Raw genomic sequence first — 14,664 nt, 5'->3', positions numbered from 1 at the left:
CTATACACTATGTGGCTTAAACAACAGAAATTTATTGTCTCATAATTTGGAGGCTAAAAGTCTAAAGATCAAGGTGTGGACAGCATTGGCTTCTGCTGAGCACCAGAAGGGAGGTGCTCCCCCAGCCTGCTAGTTTGCTGGCAATGTTTGCCATTCCTTGGCTTGCAGAAGCACTACCCTGAGATCTACCTTTGTCTTCACATGAGTTCTCCCTGAATGTGTGTCTTGGTGTTTCCTAATTTCTCCTTTTTATAAGGACATCAGTCAGATTAGGGGCCCACCTTCCCTCATGTGACCCCACCTTAATCCAACGAATTACACCTACAAGAACTCTATTTCCAAATAAGGTCAAATTCTCAGGTGTTCTGTATTAGAAACTTCAACATATGAAATGAGGAGGGGACACAATTCAATCTATAATACTGAGCTACACCTCAGATGTTCCAACATAGGATCTTAGAGGGTAAGAGCTTAGAAGTGTGTGTGTGTGTGTGTGTGTGTGTGTATTCTATGCACTCTCTTGAACAAATTTTCAAGCACACAACCCACAATTGGAAACTAGACTGTACAGCAGTCTAAATCTAAATCTCTAGAACATACCCCTCTCACCCAGCTGAATCTTTGCACCTGGCTTACATGAATTCATGTTTTTCATAAGAACCCCAGGTGACTAGATGCTCACTAGTTTGAGAACTATATGGCCACCTGAGATGACACAGAATGTCTCCCACACACCTCAAATAAGTAGAAATATGAATAAAATGAGATCACACATTTGAATATGTAGTTGAGTTCTAAAGAAATGAAAGAAAAAAAATCACACACTAAAAATGAAGCAATCTAAACCAGAAAGCAGAGCATTGACTGAAGCTAGTACAGCCCAAAGGAGCTTCAGACAGGGATACTGAGCCCTGGGGACTGGCTGAGCCCAGATAGATGCCCACAAAGAAGGTGACAGCCAACACATGTTTGGATCAGAGGAACTGGGTGAACCCTTTTGCATGAAGCCTGGAGCAAAGAGATACCTTGTCAGTGAAAGGGGGACTCAGAAAAATCAACCAGAGTTGTTTCAACCACCTAGAAATTTGGAAGATTAAGGAACTAGTGGCCATTCACATCCACTGAGGCACATATAAGAAAAAAGGGATTTTGGTTGGGGTAGAGGCAGCAGGTATTGGGGTCATTTTGGAAGAAGGGAGCAGAGTTGGGTTCTGATAAGATTTACCAGCAGATGATAAAATTTTAGAACAGGTAAGGGCTGGGCCCCTGAGCAACTGGGGGAAGGAGTTCCTGGAAATGAGAATGAATTAGGGGCACTAAGAATCAGTGGAGGAGAGTGCCAAAGATGAACTTGCCACTTGTAAAGATTTCCAAGATTGTTCTCTGCAGTTCCCCCTTAAATCCAGTATTAGTCAGTTTTCCATTATTGTAACAAAATGCCTGGTATAATCAACTTAAAAAGAGTCAAGAATTGTTTGGCCTCCTAGTTTTGGAGGTTTTACTCGAGTGTTGGTTGGCCCCATTGCTTTGGACCTGCAGGGAGGCAGCACATCATGGCAGGAACATGTGGAGAAGGAAGCTGTTTGCCTCATGACAGTTGGGAAGCCAAGTCAAGAACAATAGAAAGGGGCTGATTCCCACTGTCCTCTTCAAGGGCACACCCCCAATGACCTAAGACCTCCAAGTGGACCCACTTCTGAAAAATTTCACCACCTCCTGATGGTGCTAAATGGAGGACCAAAATTTTAACAAGTGGGACTTTGAGGGACATTTAAGATCCAAACTATAGGAAACCCTCATGAGGTCTGCCCCCGCCCCTACTTTATCCCAAAGCCCACTCCTGAGCCTTTAGAAAGAGTAGCAAGCAGTCTCAGCAAGCCGCATCTGAGCTGGCAGGAAAGCAACTGGAGTGCTATTTGCTCAGCAGGCCCAGTTTAGGGGAGCCAGGATTTCTAAAGTCACCCTTCCTCATTTGGGGACTTAGTTTGAGAAATAGTTGTTTTTTTTTAATGAAAATTGCTATGCAAATTATGGTATCTATTTCAATTAGGTAACAACTATAGCTCTCATTTGCTGGTTGGTATTTATCAGACACTGTGCAACTTGAAACCTACCCTGCTTAATCCTCATGACAATCCTATTAGGCAGATACAGTTATAGTCCCACCCTATCTTGTAGATGAGAAACCTCGGGTTCTGGGAGCTTATGTCATTTGTCTAAACTAAAGTCACTCAGTAGTAAACAGTGACACCGGGACTGAAACCCATGTCTGTCTTGCTTCTAAATGATCTGTCAACAGCAGCTTATTCTGAGGGAGTCGATTACAGATGAGGTTTGTCCTATCCTTATCTTTTCATTTTCCAAGCTTTCTACATAAAATGGAGACAAATTAATAGCCATAAGAAAAAAAAACAACACAACACAAAAATAATAATAAAGCCTGTGGAATGTGTAGGCAAGTGGAAACAGTAGTGAGGAGAGTGATGTCAGGTAGGGGCTCTCATCCCTCATCCCAGGCACCCCCATCATACCCGGGGTCCTGGCTCACTGAGTCAGCACCTACCCCAATCTTTAGGTTGTTGCTGTTTTCTTCTCAAACCCAGGACAGAGTGCTCGTGACAGTGGGAGAGGCTCAGGGAGGCATGATCCCGACCCCAAGAGGCTTCCCTCACTCTCCTTCTCCCCACCCACAGGTCAACCCTTTCAGAGACCGCATCTGCAAAGTGTTCTCACATGACGATGTGTTCTCCTTTGAGGATGTGCTGGGCATGGCCTCTGTGTTCAGTGAGCAGGCCTGCCCCAGCCTGAAGATTGAGTATGCTTTTCGTATCTACGGTGGGTGCTGTGGGCGACTTGTGGTAAGAGGGGGGTGGGCATACTTACCACATCTGGAATCCAGCAACATCAGTTAATTGATGGGATGGTGTTGACTGGGGTTTACTTGGGTCTTTGTGGCTATGTATCATGTTTCTCAAGTCCTAGGGAATAACAAAAATAATTGAACTCAACCTCAGTGGATGGGTGCCCTCCCATCCATGCCATTCAGGTCAATGGAGTCATTGGCGTTGATATGTGGTGGTAGCGCAAGGGTGGGCCAGAGGGAGAGAGAGGAAGAGAATGACAGATGAGTAGGAAGGGGTTACGTTTACTCAGCAGAAGGAGTGTTGGGTGAGAAGTTAAGAAACATGAACACTAGAATCAGGTCAACCACAAGTGGCCAAGCCATCTTGAACACATCATTCCACTTCCCTGGAGCTTGGTTTTTCTCATATTTAAAATGAAGGATTGAAGTAGATCAGCTCTGAGGTCCTTTGACTTTATTTGTGGGGGGGTCTCTGATTCTGTCTGGGATAGTCTCAGGGCTCTGCTAACATTCTGCTCTTCACCAGGTAAATGTCCCCTTACCACAGGTGGCACACCGGGTACTCTCAAAAGAAATCAAAAAGAAATCTTGAGAAGAGGTCAAACAGGCTGTGTGCAAGGCTTTGAGTGCACTGTGGCTTACATATACAGACTTGTACAATTCAGCATCACTCTTTCCATTTGAGCTAAGACACCCATCTTCTCCTGTCCTCATGCATCCATGAGCCAAATTACACAGGCTGATAAAAACCCTGAATTCATTCTGACTTGAAGAACCAGAGTGTTTGGGACAACTAACCCCTGAAAAGTAAGAGGAGAGTTCAGAGAGAAGGAAGCCAAAGAAAAGAGCCCATGTTTTTTTTTTTTTTTCCATAAGCTCGGCAGAGATCTCTTCTGACTTCTAAATTATATATATAGGCACAAACGCAAAGCAACTTTACTAAGGATAAGAAACTGAACTAAGATTTGAGGAACTACTACATTTTAACAAGGCCCCCTGATTTGCAGTCTGAGTCCAACAAATTGCCTACTAAAGGCAAAAATTAAGCACTCTTTGGAGGAATATAACAGAATACAGAGTCTCCACAGCAAACATCTATAATATCCAAAATGCAATCCAAGATTACACAATATACAAAAATTTTCTTTCAAAATTAATGCATTCTCAAGAAGGAAGACTGACTCTGACTTGATCCAGGTTTTGAAATTAATTGACAAGCATTTTTACATGGCTATTGTAACTGTATTTTAGCCAGATTCTTTAAAGAAACCTATCTAATAGTGAGGGAGAAAGAAAGATAGAGATAGAGATAGAGATAGAGGCAGAGATAGAGATAGAGGCAGAGATAGATGGGGGGGATTGATTTTGATTTCAGGACATTTTAGTCAGCTTTTTCATTGCTGTGACAAAAAGACTTAGCAAGAACAACGTAGAGAAGGGAAAGTTTGTTTGGGGCTCATGGTTTCAGAGGTTCAGTCCATGGTCAGCCAACTCCATAGCTCTGGGCTCAAGGTGAGACAGAAAGTCATGGCAGAAGGGCATAGAGGATGAGAGCAGCGGGGACATGGCAATGAGGAAGCACAGAGAGTGCTGTGCTCACCAGGGACAAAATATAAACCCTAAAGGCATGCACCCCGTGGCCGAATTCTAGTCACACACTACCCGCCTATGATTAACCTCTAGTTAATCCATATTATTGGATTTATGCACCGATTAGTTTAAGGCTCTCGTAGCCCAATCATTTCTTCATCATCTCATACATGAGCTTTTGGAGACACCTCATATCTAAACCACAGCAGGATGAAGGTGGCCAATAAGTCCCATGGTCTGCTGTCTACACACTGGATAACCAGGAAAGCTGTTGGTTTAATTCAGTCCAATGCCTCAAGAATCAGTGCTGATAGAAGAAGATAAATGGCCTGTTCATATAGGAAGAGTGAATTCTCCCTTCTTCTGTCTTTTTGTTCTACTGGGCCCCCCTTTAATGGACTGAATGATGCTTACCCACATTGATGAGTATGATCTTCTTCACTCAATTTACCAATTCGAATGCTAATCTGTTTTGGAAACATCCTCACAGACACCCAGAAATAAAGTTTTCCCAACTATCTGGGCATTCCTTAACTCAGTCAGGATAACACATACAACTAACCATCACAATAACCATGCCCAGTGATGCAAAAGCAAATATACTCAATATACTCATAATTAATTAAAAAATAAGAAATCACAGCAGAGAAATAGAAACTATAAAAAAGAATGAAATGAAAATTATAGGACTGAAAAACAAAACAACTGAAAATTTCAATGAATGGGCTTAGCGAAAGAATTAAGATGACAGGAAAGAATCTGTAAACATGAGTCATCTAATCTGAATAACAGAACAAATATTGAGAGGATTAAAGAATAGAGCCTTAGACATGTAGGACAATGGAAAGATCTAACATATATTCAATTGGAATCTCAGAAGGAGAGGAGAGAATGAATGGGACAGAAAAGATACTTGAAGAAATAATGAACCACATTCCTAAATTTGATACAAGACACAAATTCATAGTGAATTCCAGGAAGGATAAGTAAAAATGAAATCACATACCCAAAGTAGCCCCCACCTGTCCATGACACTCTTCCTCTTTCCTTTCTTGCAAGTATTTCTAGAAGTCTTCAGAGAGTCCCCACTGTTTTCTGCTATTCTCTGTCGTTTTTTTCCACCACGGGTGGCAGCTGTACGAGCTCAAGCCCCTGCCACACAGTTCTGAACAGGGGCAGCTCCTCTGGGGGAACATGGATCCAGGCTCCCTGTTCATTCTTGACTCAGCCAAGAGTGTTCAAGTTACAAGTCACAGAGATTTACCCACATGAAAGGAACTGATAGGGAATCGCATTATAATCATTTCCATTGTTGAATAAGAAATTCTCACAGGTCTGGGGTTGTGGCTCAGCGGTAGAGCACTCGCCTAGCATGTGCAAGGCCCTGAGTTCGATCCTCAGCACCACATAAGAACAAATGAACAAAGTAAAGGTATTGTGTACAACTAAAAAATAAATAAATATATATATATATATATATATATATATATATATATATATGTATTAAAAAAAAAGAAATTCTCACAAACCTAAAGGCTTTAGATGACACATATGAGTGATTCCACAGTGTCTGGGGGTCATAAGTCCAGGCATGACTGAGTGGGTCTTTCTCTTAGGGTTTACAACACTGTCATCAAGGTTCTCTCTGGGCTGCATTCGCTTCTGAAGAGGAACAATTACCTGAAGCTGGCTCAGGTTGTTAGCAGATCCATTTCCTTGCGTCCATAAGACTTTGGGCCTTGACCTCTGGTTGGCTATCAGCTGGAGGCTGCCCTCACTTCCTTGCCACGTGGGCCTCCCAACATGGCCACTTACTCTTCAAAGACAGTGAGGGAGAATGTGCTTTGAGTCACTTTGCTGTCAGATGTCTTACACAGCATCATGTGACCATGAACGTGACATTTCATCACCTTGGCTGATTCTATTGGTTGTGAGCAAGTCACAGTCCTCACCCATGCAAAATAGAGGTGTGGATCATGGGTGGCTAGGGACACTGGAGTTTGTCCAGGCAGTATGGAACCCGAGGGGAAGCGAAGCCCCTCAGGGGCTAGGATGTAGCCGGGAAGCAGCCACTTTTTCCTCGCCGTGGCTGCCTGGTCTCTCTCGTCTTCTGCTCTCGAAGAACTTCCTCTTTCCCAGATCTGATTTTTATGCTTCTGTGCCCGTGAGACAAAAGTGATTACCCCCAACCCCATGTGGCCTGTGGGTCTTCAGGCATCTGTTTCCTCCTTCATTTTCTCAGCAGGTGCTGATTGGCTTAGCCAAATCAATGATCTGCTGCCCTGGGCTGGGAAACCAAGCTTGCTCCCCTACATCCAAAAAGAAACAGAGTCGTGAACAAACATGGCCCGAGAAGTTGGCTGCTTGGGTGGGGGACACTTCTCAGCAATGGTAAATTAATACCCTGGGCACATGTCCTGAAAGATGTCTGCTCTGCTGTCTTTCCAAGGTTTCCAGAACCAACCAAACAAAATCCCCAAACCCCTCAGGGGCTTTAAGAGCAGGAGGGCATCTCCAGGTTTCCAGCCCGGGGGCTGAACCATGGTCAGCTCTGAATCAGGGAGAGCTGCATGACCGGGTCAGGTCAAGGATCAGACACCACACTGCCCTCCTGTGTCCGTGGAGCCCAAACAGAAAAACAAAAAGCTCAACACCTCCATGCACATCGGCTTGCAAATAGATGCCAGGGGACTCATAGACGCCAGGCTGCATCAGAGGCACCCGGACAAATCTCTTTGGATTCAGAAGATTTGTGGCTTCACAAGCTGTCAGCGAGATTAGAAATGGAACTCGTGAGTCCCTGTACCTCATGCCTGGCACATGGGGACTGCTCAGTAAGTCCAGGTGGTCGTGCTCTACAGTGAAGGAAGAAGAAAATGAATAAAAAGAGGAAGAGATGGCAAAGTCAGGAAGTACAGGATGATCATAGCCAGGGTCACGGTGACGATTCGCAGCAAAAGTCCAAGACTAACTCAATACCCTGGTAACTCCGGGTGTAGCCTGTGGTCTAGCAGCATGGGCACTAGCACAAAACCTGTTAGAAATGCAGATCCTTGGGCCCTTCCCACACCCACTGAATCAGAATCTGCATTTTTAGCAAGATCCCATGAGATTCTTTTGCACCTGAAAATCTTAAGAAGCACTGCTTTAGCTCAGTGATTCTCAAACTTGGCTGCACATTAGAATCACCTGGGAGTTAAACAGAACAGAACAAAACAAAAAAACAGGTGCTTGGGCCCCAGCTCCAGAGACTTGATGTAATGGTATTTGAGTACTTCCTGGTGTTTCTAATATGCAGCAGAGTTTGAGAGTTATTGCTCAGTCTGCTACAACATCAGTGTTACATTCAGTCACTCTTCACACTGCTCGTGTTTAAAAAAAAAAAGCCTGAAATCAGGCATTCCAGAGTTGGGGCGATGACTCCAGGTGGCAATCAAGGACCCAGGCTCCTTTAACCTTCCTAATCTTTCAAAAGTATGGGACCACAGTCCTCATGATCACAGAATGGCTTCTCTGCCATTTTATCTTCATTCTAGGCAGGAAGAAAAGGGGACGAGAGAAGGGATAAGAACAAAATGTGCATTCAAATACACGGGTGAATCCATTTTCCTTTCACAAGCTAAGAACCCCACCCAGAAACTTCGGTTTATATTTCATTGGCCAGAACAATGTCACATGGCCATCCATAGCAGCAAGGAAAACCGGAAAGTGACATATTTTAAGCTGAACATGGTATCATCTGGAATAACATTTCTGTTAGTAAGAAGACAAAGAGGGGGGCAATGGGTCAAGAATTCACCAAGAAATTGCATCTCCCTGGAGCTTACCTCCTGGCCTCCAGTTTCTGCTTTGAGGAACATTCTAGCCTCCAGCTGATAATCCCCCATCTCTCCACACTGCGGGGAGATTTTACACGTTTCAGAGACCAATACCCCAACCGCAACCTTCTGCTCCAGTCAGCATAGTCCCCACCAGTTGTGGATTCCCCTTGGGCAAAGCACTAGTGGCAGATCTTTCCACATCTTTCTAAACCTGACCCAGCCACAGAATGCTGGTGATTGGGAGAGACAAGGGAGGAAAGCCCAGTTCTCCTGGGAATAGCAGTGAATGCATGTCCCCCTCAGCCAATGGGCCAATTTTGATAACAATACCTTGTCAATTGCAAAGAGCAAGAATGACAGAGACATTGAGACGATGATGGCAAGAGTCTTTTGGAGGGACCTGACGGCTGAGCCCTGACTCCACCAGTTTCCTAAGCATCCTGCTGTTGGTGTTTCCCAAGAGAAAGTCTCCACCTCCTCCTGAGGGGTCCAACGCTGCAGCTCCTAAGGCTGCTGGGGTGGCATGGGCTGGGACCTGGCCAGAGGCCCAGAGCTTTCCGCCTCTAGCCCTTTCCCAGGCTGTTCTGCCCTTGCACCCCCAAAGGAGAGGAACTGTCCAGGACTACATTTGCTCCAGCAAATTATTCTGTTTCCAGATGGCTTGGGACCAAAGCCATGTCATTTGCTGCAGTCTCTGCATATGGGAGCTGGGCCAGCAGGATGCCTGGGGACACTGCGGGGTCTCAAGAAGAGAATTCGGAGTTTCTTGCCAGTGGTGTAGTGTCACTGCGGCTGTGGCTGCCTCCAGGTCCCTCTGCCCTTTTCACCTGCTCTGAGCCATTTCCTGTGGTGGACGATGCAGAACTGTGAGCAGAGAATCTCCACCATCCACTCGGGCCTCAGTCTCCAATTCTTGGGGCTGATAAACATCCAGCCAGGGAAAAGGCACTGCTTAAGGAGCCAGGGGTCAGTTGTGCCCTCCACATCTACATTCTGCCTTCGGAAACAGAGATGGTGACTCTGCCATTGAAAGACTCTGTGGTACCAGCAAACTCTGGACATCAAGTTCTCTAATAGCCCAGTATATGCCTATCTAGCTCCTGGAACATTACACAGTCCCTCAGGTTTGTATTTTTAGTGCTGAATAATCATCCAGTGATGTCGAATTGAGTCCTTACAGTACAAGCATTGTCTTCTGTGTTGAGCACCTTCTGTGTTCCAGACCCCATGCCAGGTGGATGTGACTCCTTATTTAATCTTTGCAGCAACTTGGGAGGTACTACTATTATTCCCTTTTTCAGATGGGGAAACTGAGGCTCTGATAATGAATTAGGATTAGATTTGGTGGTCGATGACAGGAAACCCTAAGGAGATCTAGTTTAAATAGGATAGCTTCTAAAATCACTGGGAGCAGATGAAGGGTGAGTTCACAGGTAAAGCACTTGCCTAACATACACAAGGCTCTGAGTTCTGAGATGAAGATCTCCATAGCACGTGGTTGACTCAGGACTTGGGGGTCAACCTAGCTGAGTTTGAATCCCACCTTTCCACTTTATGGCAGTGTGAACAAACCATATGACACCTCCATGCCTCAGTTTCCACTTGTATAAAATAAGACTAATAAAAGGTTGATTGTGAAGATTCAGTGACTTAAAATAGGTCAAGTTCTTGGTACAGGCTTGAGCGTGTATTATGCACTCAATCAATGACTATTATTTTTGCCATGTTACTTAGCACTTAATTGTCTATAGCCTGCCCATCTGGTCATGCCTTGCCCTGTGGGCCTGCCCAGGTCCCCCCGTTTGAGGTAGTTGGGCCCTGCTCAGCTTCCCAGAGGCTGATGGGATTCTGTGTCTTGGGCTCTGGGACTCAAGGCCCACAACTCCCATCACCACCTACCTCCTCTTTGCAGATTTTAATGAGAACGGCTTCATCGATGAGGAGGACCTGCAGAGGATTGTGCTACGACTGCTGAACAGCGATGACGTGTCTGAGGACATGCTGATGGACCTTGCACACCACGTGTGTACTCCAGAGCTGAAGGGCAGGGCCTGGGTGCCTGTGGTTCAAAGCCCTTGGGTATCAGACCACCCACTTGGGAGGAGACCCAAGGCTGAGCCTCAAGCAGATTGGCACACTGGCCTTTGGACCACTTATTCCCTGGTGGCTTCCAAAGGGGTGGGCAGCACAAGGTGCCTTGAGGAGTGGGCACACAGGTGGAAGCAACTACCTCCCAATTGTCTGTCCTTCCCCCGAGTCTCTTCCATGGTCCCCAGAGCCATGTGCCTGACCCTCCAGTCCAGGGCCTCCCACCCACATGGGTTCTTGCAGGCAGATAGACCAAGAGCAGCTGGACACATAACAACATCCCCTCCCACCTAGTCCCAGAGCCACACGATGTCCAGATGTCCTAGAGTGACCGTGAAAAATCTTCCAGTGTTTCTGGTCTGAATGGGAACTAGAAGGAAAGAGGCAGCGTCACCACCATCTTCCCACCTGACTGAGCCCCTAACAGTGCAGGGCCCCTGCCTGTGACCAAGCGATGGGGCAGGTGGGAGGAACCCCTGCCCTCACTATCAAGACGGTGCTGGAGAATCTTCCTAGGAGTGAGAGTCAGCCTCTGAGATCTCGGATCCTTAGTGCACACTGCCTTGTTTCTCTGGGGGTTGGGTGAGGGGTGAGAACCAGCCTCACAGGTGGGACAGGGGCCCCAGGAGATGAGTGTAAGCACCTGGCAGAGATCCTGGCATTTGCTGTCCCTTGGCACAGGCATTTCTCTCCTTCCCCCTGCGCCCCGTCTCATTGTCACCAGGCTCCCCTCAGCCTCCTTCCCCTGGCCAGGTCCTGAGTGAGTCAGACCTGGACAATGACAACATGCTGTCCTTCTCAGAGTTTGAACACGCAATGTTCAAGTCTCCAGATTTCATGAAGTAAGGAGTTCTGGAGGGGAGGGGTTCCCAGCATGGTGGGTGGGGGAGGGCTCAGGAAGGGCCCCCAGTCTCCCCTTGGCCAGTGGAGCATCTCAGTCTCCCCAAGGAATCACAAGTTTCCAAGGCACTTTGCAGATTCTTTCAGGATTAGTAAAGCTGCAGCTTCTGAGGAATTAGGCAACCCGGGGGGACCTGAAACCCAGAGGGGAGGACTGGGTTCCAGGGCTTTGCAAATGATGGGAGTGGTCCAACCTCAGAAGTCCCTGGGCGGCCAGCACACCTTCTCCCAAGAGCCACTGCGCTGCAGGACTGACCTGGGAGCTTGCCTTTGCCATAGTTACCCTGTGTCGCAGGAAGGTGGGGATTTGTACAGGAAAGTGAAGGTGCTGCTGGAAGATGCTCATAGAAGAAGAGAAACTTAATGAGATAAGCAACCAATTCCACTTCCGAGACGAGAGCAGGAAGGAGACTTAATGGCCTTGTTTGGTCCGGATCCCCTGAAGATGGCTGGCCATTTCCGTACTTCCCTGGCTGTGTTTTCCAGTCCTTTGGGGATCCTTCAGTTACAGGAAGTGCACTCCCTCTAGAGGCAGCCCAAGTTGGGATGAAAGAGCCCTTACAGGGCTGTTGAGGTAGCATCGGTTGACCAGAGTCTTCTACGTCTGCCCCTGTTCTGCCCCTTGGTCTCATAAGCTAGGAGATTTTGATAGAAGGGAAGAATGCCCACTCAAGATGGCTTAATAACCAATTCAAAAAGAATAGAGGGGCTGGGGTTGTGGCTCAGGGGTAGAGCGCTTGCCTAGCACGTGCGAGGCCCTGGGTTCGATCCTCAGCACCACATAAAAATCAATCAATAAAATAAAGGTATAAAAAAATATTTTAAAAAAAGAATAGAGAGCTGGGCCTCATAGAGCACCTGGACAGGAGCCCTCCAATAACTGCTCCCCCACGTCTCCCCGGGCGTCTCTGCTTCTGTCCTCACTCCTCTGCAAATCAGCAACCTCTGCTTTTTCAGACAGGAGACCTTCAATGGCCTCCCTACAGTGGCCAGGATTCTCTCTCTTTGGTTTTGAATGACCTTCAGTGACTCCTCAGTGATCTCTCTCAGCTCTAACTCTGAATTTCCAGAGAGAGGGAATTGGATTGGCCCAGTTGAATCAAGTGGTCCCCTCTGCTTCCAAATACCCGGATGGGGGCCAGAGTTCCCCATTCCAACATGGCAGCCAGAGGGCTTGTAGCTTGGGTGGACCCTAGAGATACACACTTGGGGGCCACTCCAATCAAAGGTAATTCTTCTTCCTCCACAACACGAAATTGGACCTGGCGTTCCATCTGCCTTGTATTTCTCTTTGAGTCAATCCCATTTCTTTCCACTGGTTCCAGCACCATCAGGTTCTAAAACTTTTTGCATTCTAGTGTTGCTAAAAGAATCTTAAAGAAGTTTCATTTGGGCCATTAGCCAGAGAAAGGGACATGAGAGGTGGGCTAGGGAGGACTCCAGGACCAAAGAGAGGCCCGAGTTGGAGGGCCCCTTAGAACCCCAGGCTCCAGATGAGCCTCTGGATTCTTCCTTTCAGCTCCTTTCGGATTCACTTCTGGGGATGTTGATGTGCCACAAACTCCTGATCCAGCAGCCTCTCGGAGACCCCTGGAACCCGCCCCTCCAGGCACTGATATCTGACTTAAAACATGACTTTGGCCCCCTCCCAAATATTATTTTCTAAATAAAGCAAAGGAAAACCCTTTCTTCAGCCCATTAATGCATTGCTTTTTGAACACAGGGTCAGACACAAGAACGTGGCATTGAGAACTGCTCGTTCTAAGGCTTCAGTTTGCCAACGACGCCGAGCGGGCCGGGATGGCAATCTTTTGAGGCCAGGGTTCAAATCTCAACTCATGTCAGGACAGGGGACCAGGCCAAGTGGGATGAAGTTCATTAAGAAAGAATTTGTCCTTTTGTCCCTTTGCTGGACTTCTCCACCCAGCATCTCCCAGAGCAGAGTGGCATAGAGATGTGCACATAGCTGTCATTCCAGCTGGCGCCTGGCTTCCTTGTCCTCATCCCATGAAGAAGAATCTTGGCCCCACTTGGCAACCCCAGGCCCTTGGGATAAGACCATGTGTGACCAGAAACCAGGGTTTATTTGCTTTGCTCTTCAGCCAAGTGCTGGGATGAATTTGGCCACTCCAGAGACACTTGGGGGCTCAGCTGGTCAGGGACTTTGGGACACAGAAGCAGCCTCTGTGGGGACTTCAGGGTCATCAGATACCCACCTGATAGGCACGTGGATTTTCCTTATTTGCCCTGTCCTTGGGAAGGTGGTTAACTCTGGCTGCAGAAGAAAGGCTGTTTCACCTCACGTGCCCTTGAACCCTGCTGTAGCCCCTTTGCCTCTGGGTCCTGACTTCCTCAGTCAGGGGCAGCAGGGCCCCTCAAGCCAATCCAGAAGGTGGGACTTTGGGGAAGCCCTGCAGTGCGGTGGCACTCCTGAGGTCCACGCCCTAGAGCCTGTCTACTGAGACTTTGTCACCGTGTCCTGCTCCCTGCAGGAGACTCCAGGGGGGGTGAAAAAGCAACCTAGTGAAAGCAGATACTCCAGGCGTTCCAAGGCCACCGGACACCCACTCCAGGGCAGGGCAGGTAGAGGGTCCTGAAACAGAGTCCTTGAAGAGTAGTTTAGTCCTGGGTCACTCTCTCCCACTCCCTTCTAGAAATGGCCTCAGGGTAGATGCCAAATCAGCTTGTCTCTGCCAATCCAGGCCGGATGCAAGAAGTAACTGCCTCAAGCACCTTCTTCTCTAAGGTGATGCTCTTCCACAGTGTCCTTCAGGGTCCCAAAGTCTGCCCCTCAGGCTCCATATAGGTCAGAAGTAGAGTATATAGTAGAAAAACCAGGGCTCAGGCATCAAACAGACCTGGGTTCAAATCCTGGCTGGATCCCTTCTTCACTGTGTGTGCTTGGGCAACTTTCTCAACATCTCTGGACGATGTCTTCATCAGTGAATTGAGGTGAAGAACATCTTCCTCACAAGTTACCACATGAGTCAAACAGTGCTGAGCCAGGGCTCCCTAGAGAATTCTTTCCCACCTCACACCCAGTATAATTGTTCTGGGGCCACTTTTTTTTTTTAATGGATAGCATGCCTTTACTTCACTTATTTATTTTTATGTGGTGCTGAGGATCGAACCCAGTGCCTCACGTATGCAAGGCGAGCGCTCTACCACTGAGCCACATCCCCAGCCCAACTTTGCCCTCATTTTCAGATGTGCATTTTGGCTTCCTTGATTACACCAGGAGAAACACAAAGGAGGTCTATGTACCTGAGTGACCTGCCACTGAGGTTTGGGTGCCCTTCCCCCTTTGGTTCTACCTGCCCCAGGATGCAGCTGGGCAGTGCTGATCCTGGGCTTGAGCTGAATTTTCCATAGACTCTTAATACACCTTGTATGTAGAGTGAC

At 47.3% G+C, this 14,664-nt stretch overlaps 1 protein-coding gene across 1 annotated transcript in view; it reads left to right on the top strand.

Moving 5' to 3' along the window:
* The window catches only part of Cib4 (calcium and integrin binding family member 4), a 51,636-nt gene extending 38,703 nt beyond the window's left edge, over positions 1 to 12,933 (top strand). Inside the window, exons 4-7 of the mRNA XM_026411459.2 lie at positions 2,694 to 2,835; positions 10,187 to 10,296; positions 11,116 to 11,204; positions 12,782 to 12,933. Of these exons, the coding sequence (XP_026267244.1) occupies positions 2,694 to 2,835; positions 10,187 to 10,296; positions 11,116 to 11,204; positions 12,782 to 12,812 (372 nt within the window). The 3' untranslated portion in view covers positions 12,813 to 12,933. The remainder of the gene's footprint in view (positions 1 to 2,693; positions 2,836 to 10,186; positions 10,297 to 11,115; positions 11,205 to 12,781) is intronic.
* The last annotated feature ends 1,731 nt before the right edge of the window (positions 12,934 to 14,664 follow it).

The sequence above is a fragment of the Urocitellus parryii genome, chromosome 12 (genome assembly GCF_045843805.1).
Source record: "Urocitellus parryii isolate mUroPar1 chromosome 12, mUroPar1.hap1, whole genome shotgun sequence".
NCBI lineage: Eukaryota > Metazoa > Chordata > Mammalia > Rodentia > Sciuridae > Urocitellus > Urocitellus parryii.
The sequence above is the reverse complement of the archived record's forward strand: the minus strand, read 5'-3'. Positions and strand labels throughout refer to the sequence as shown.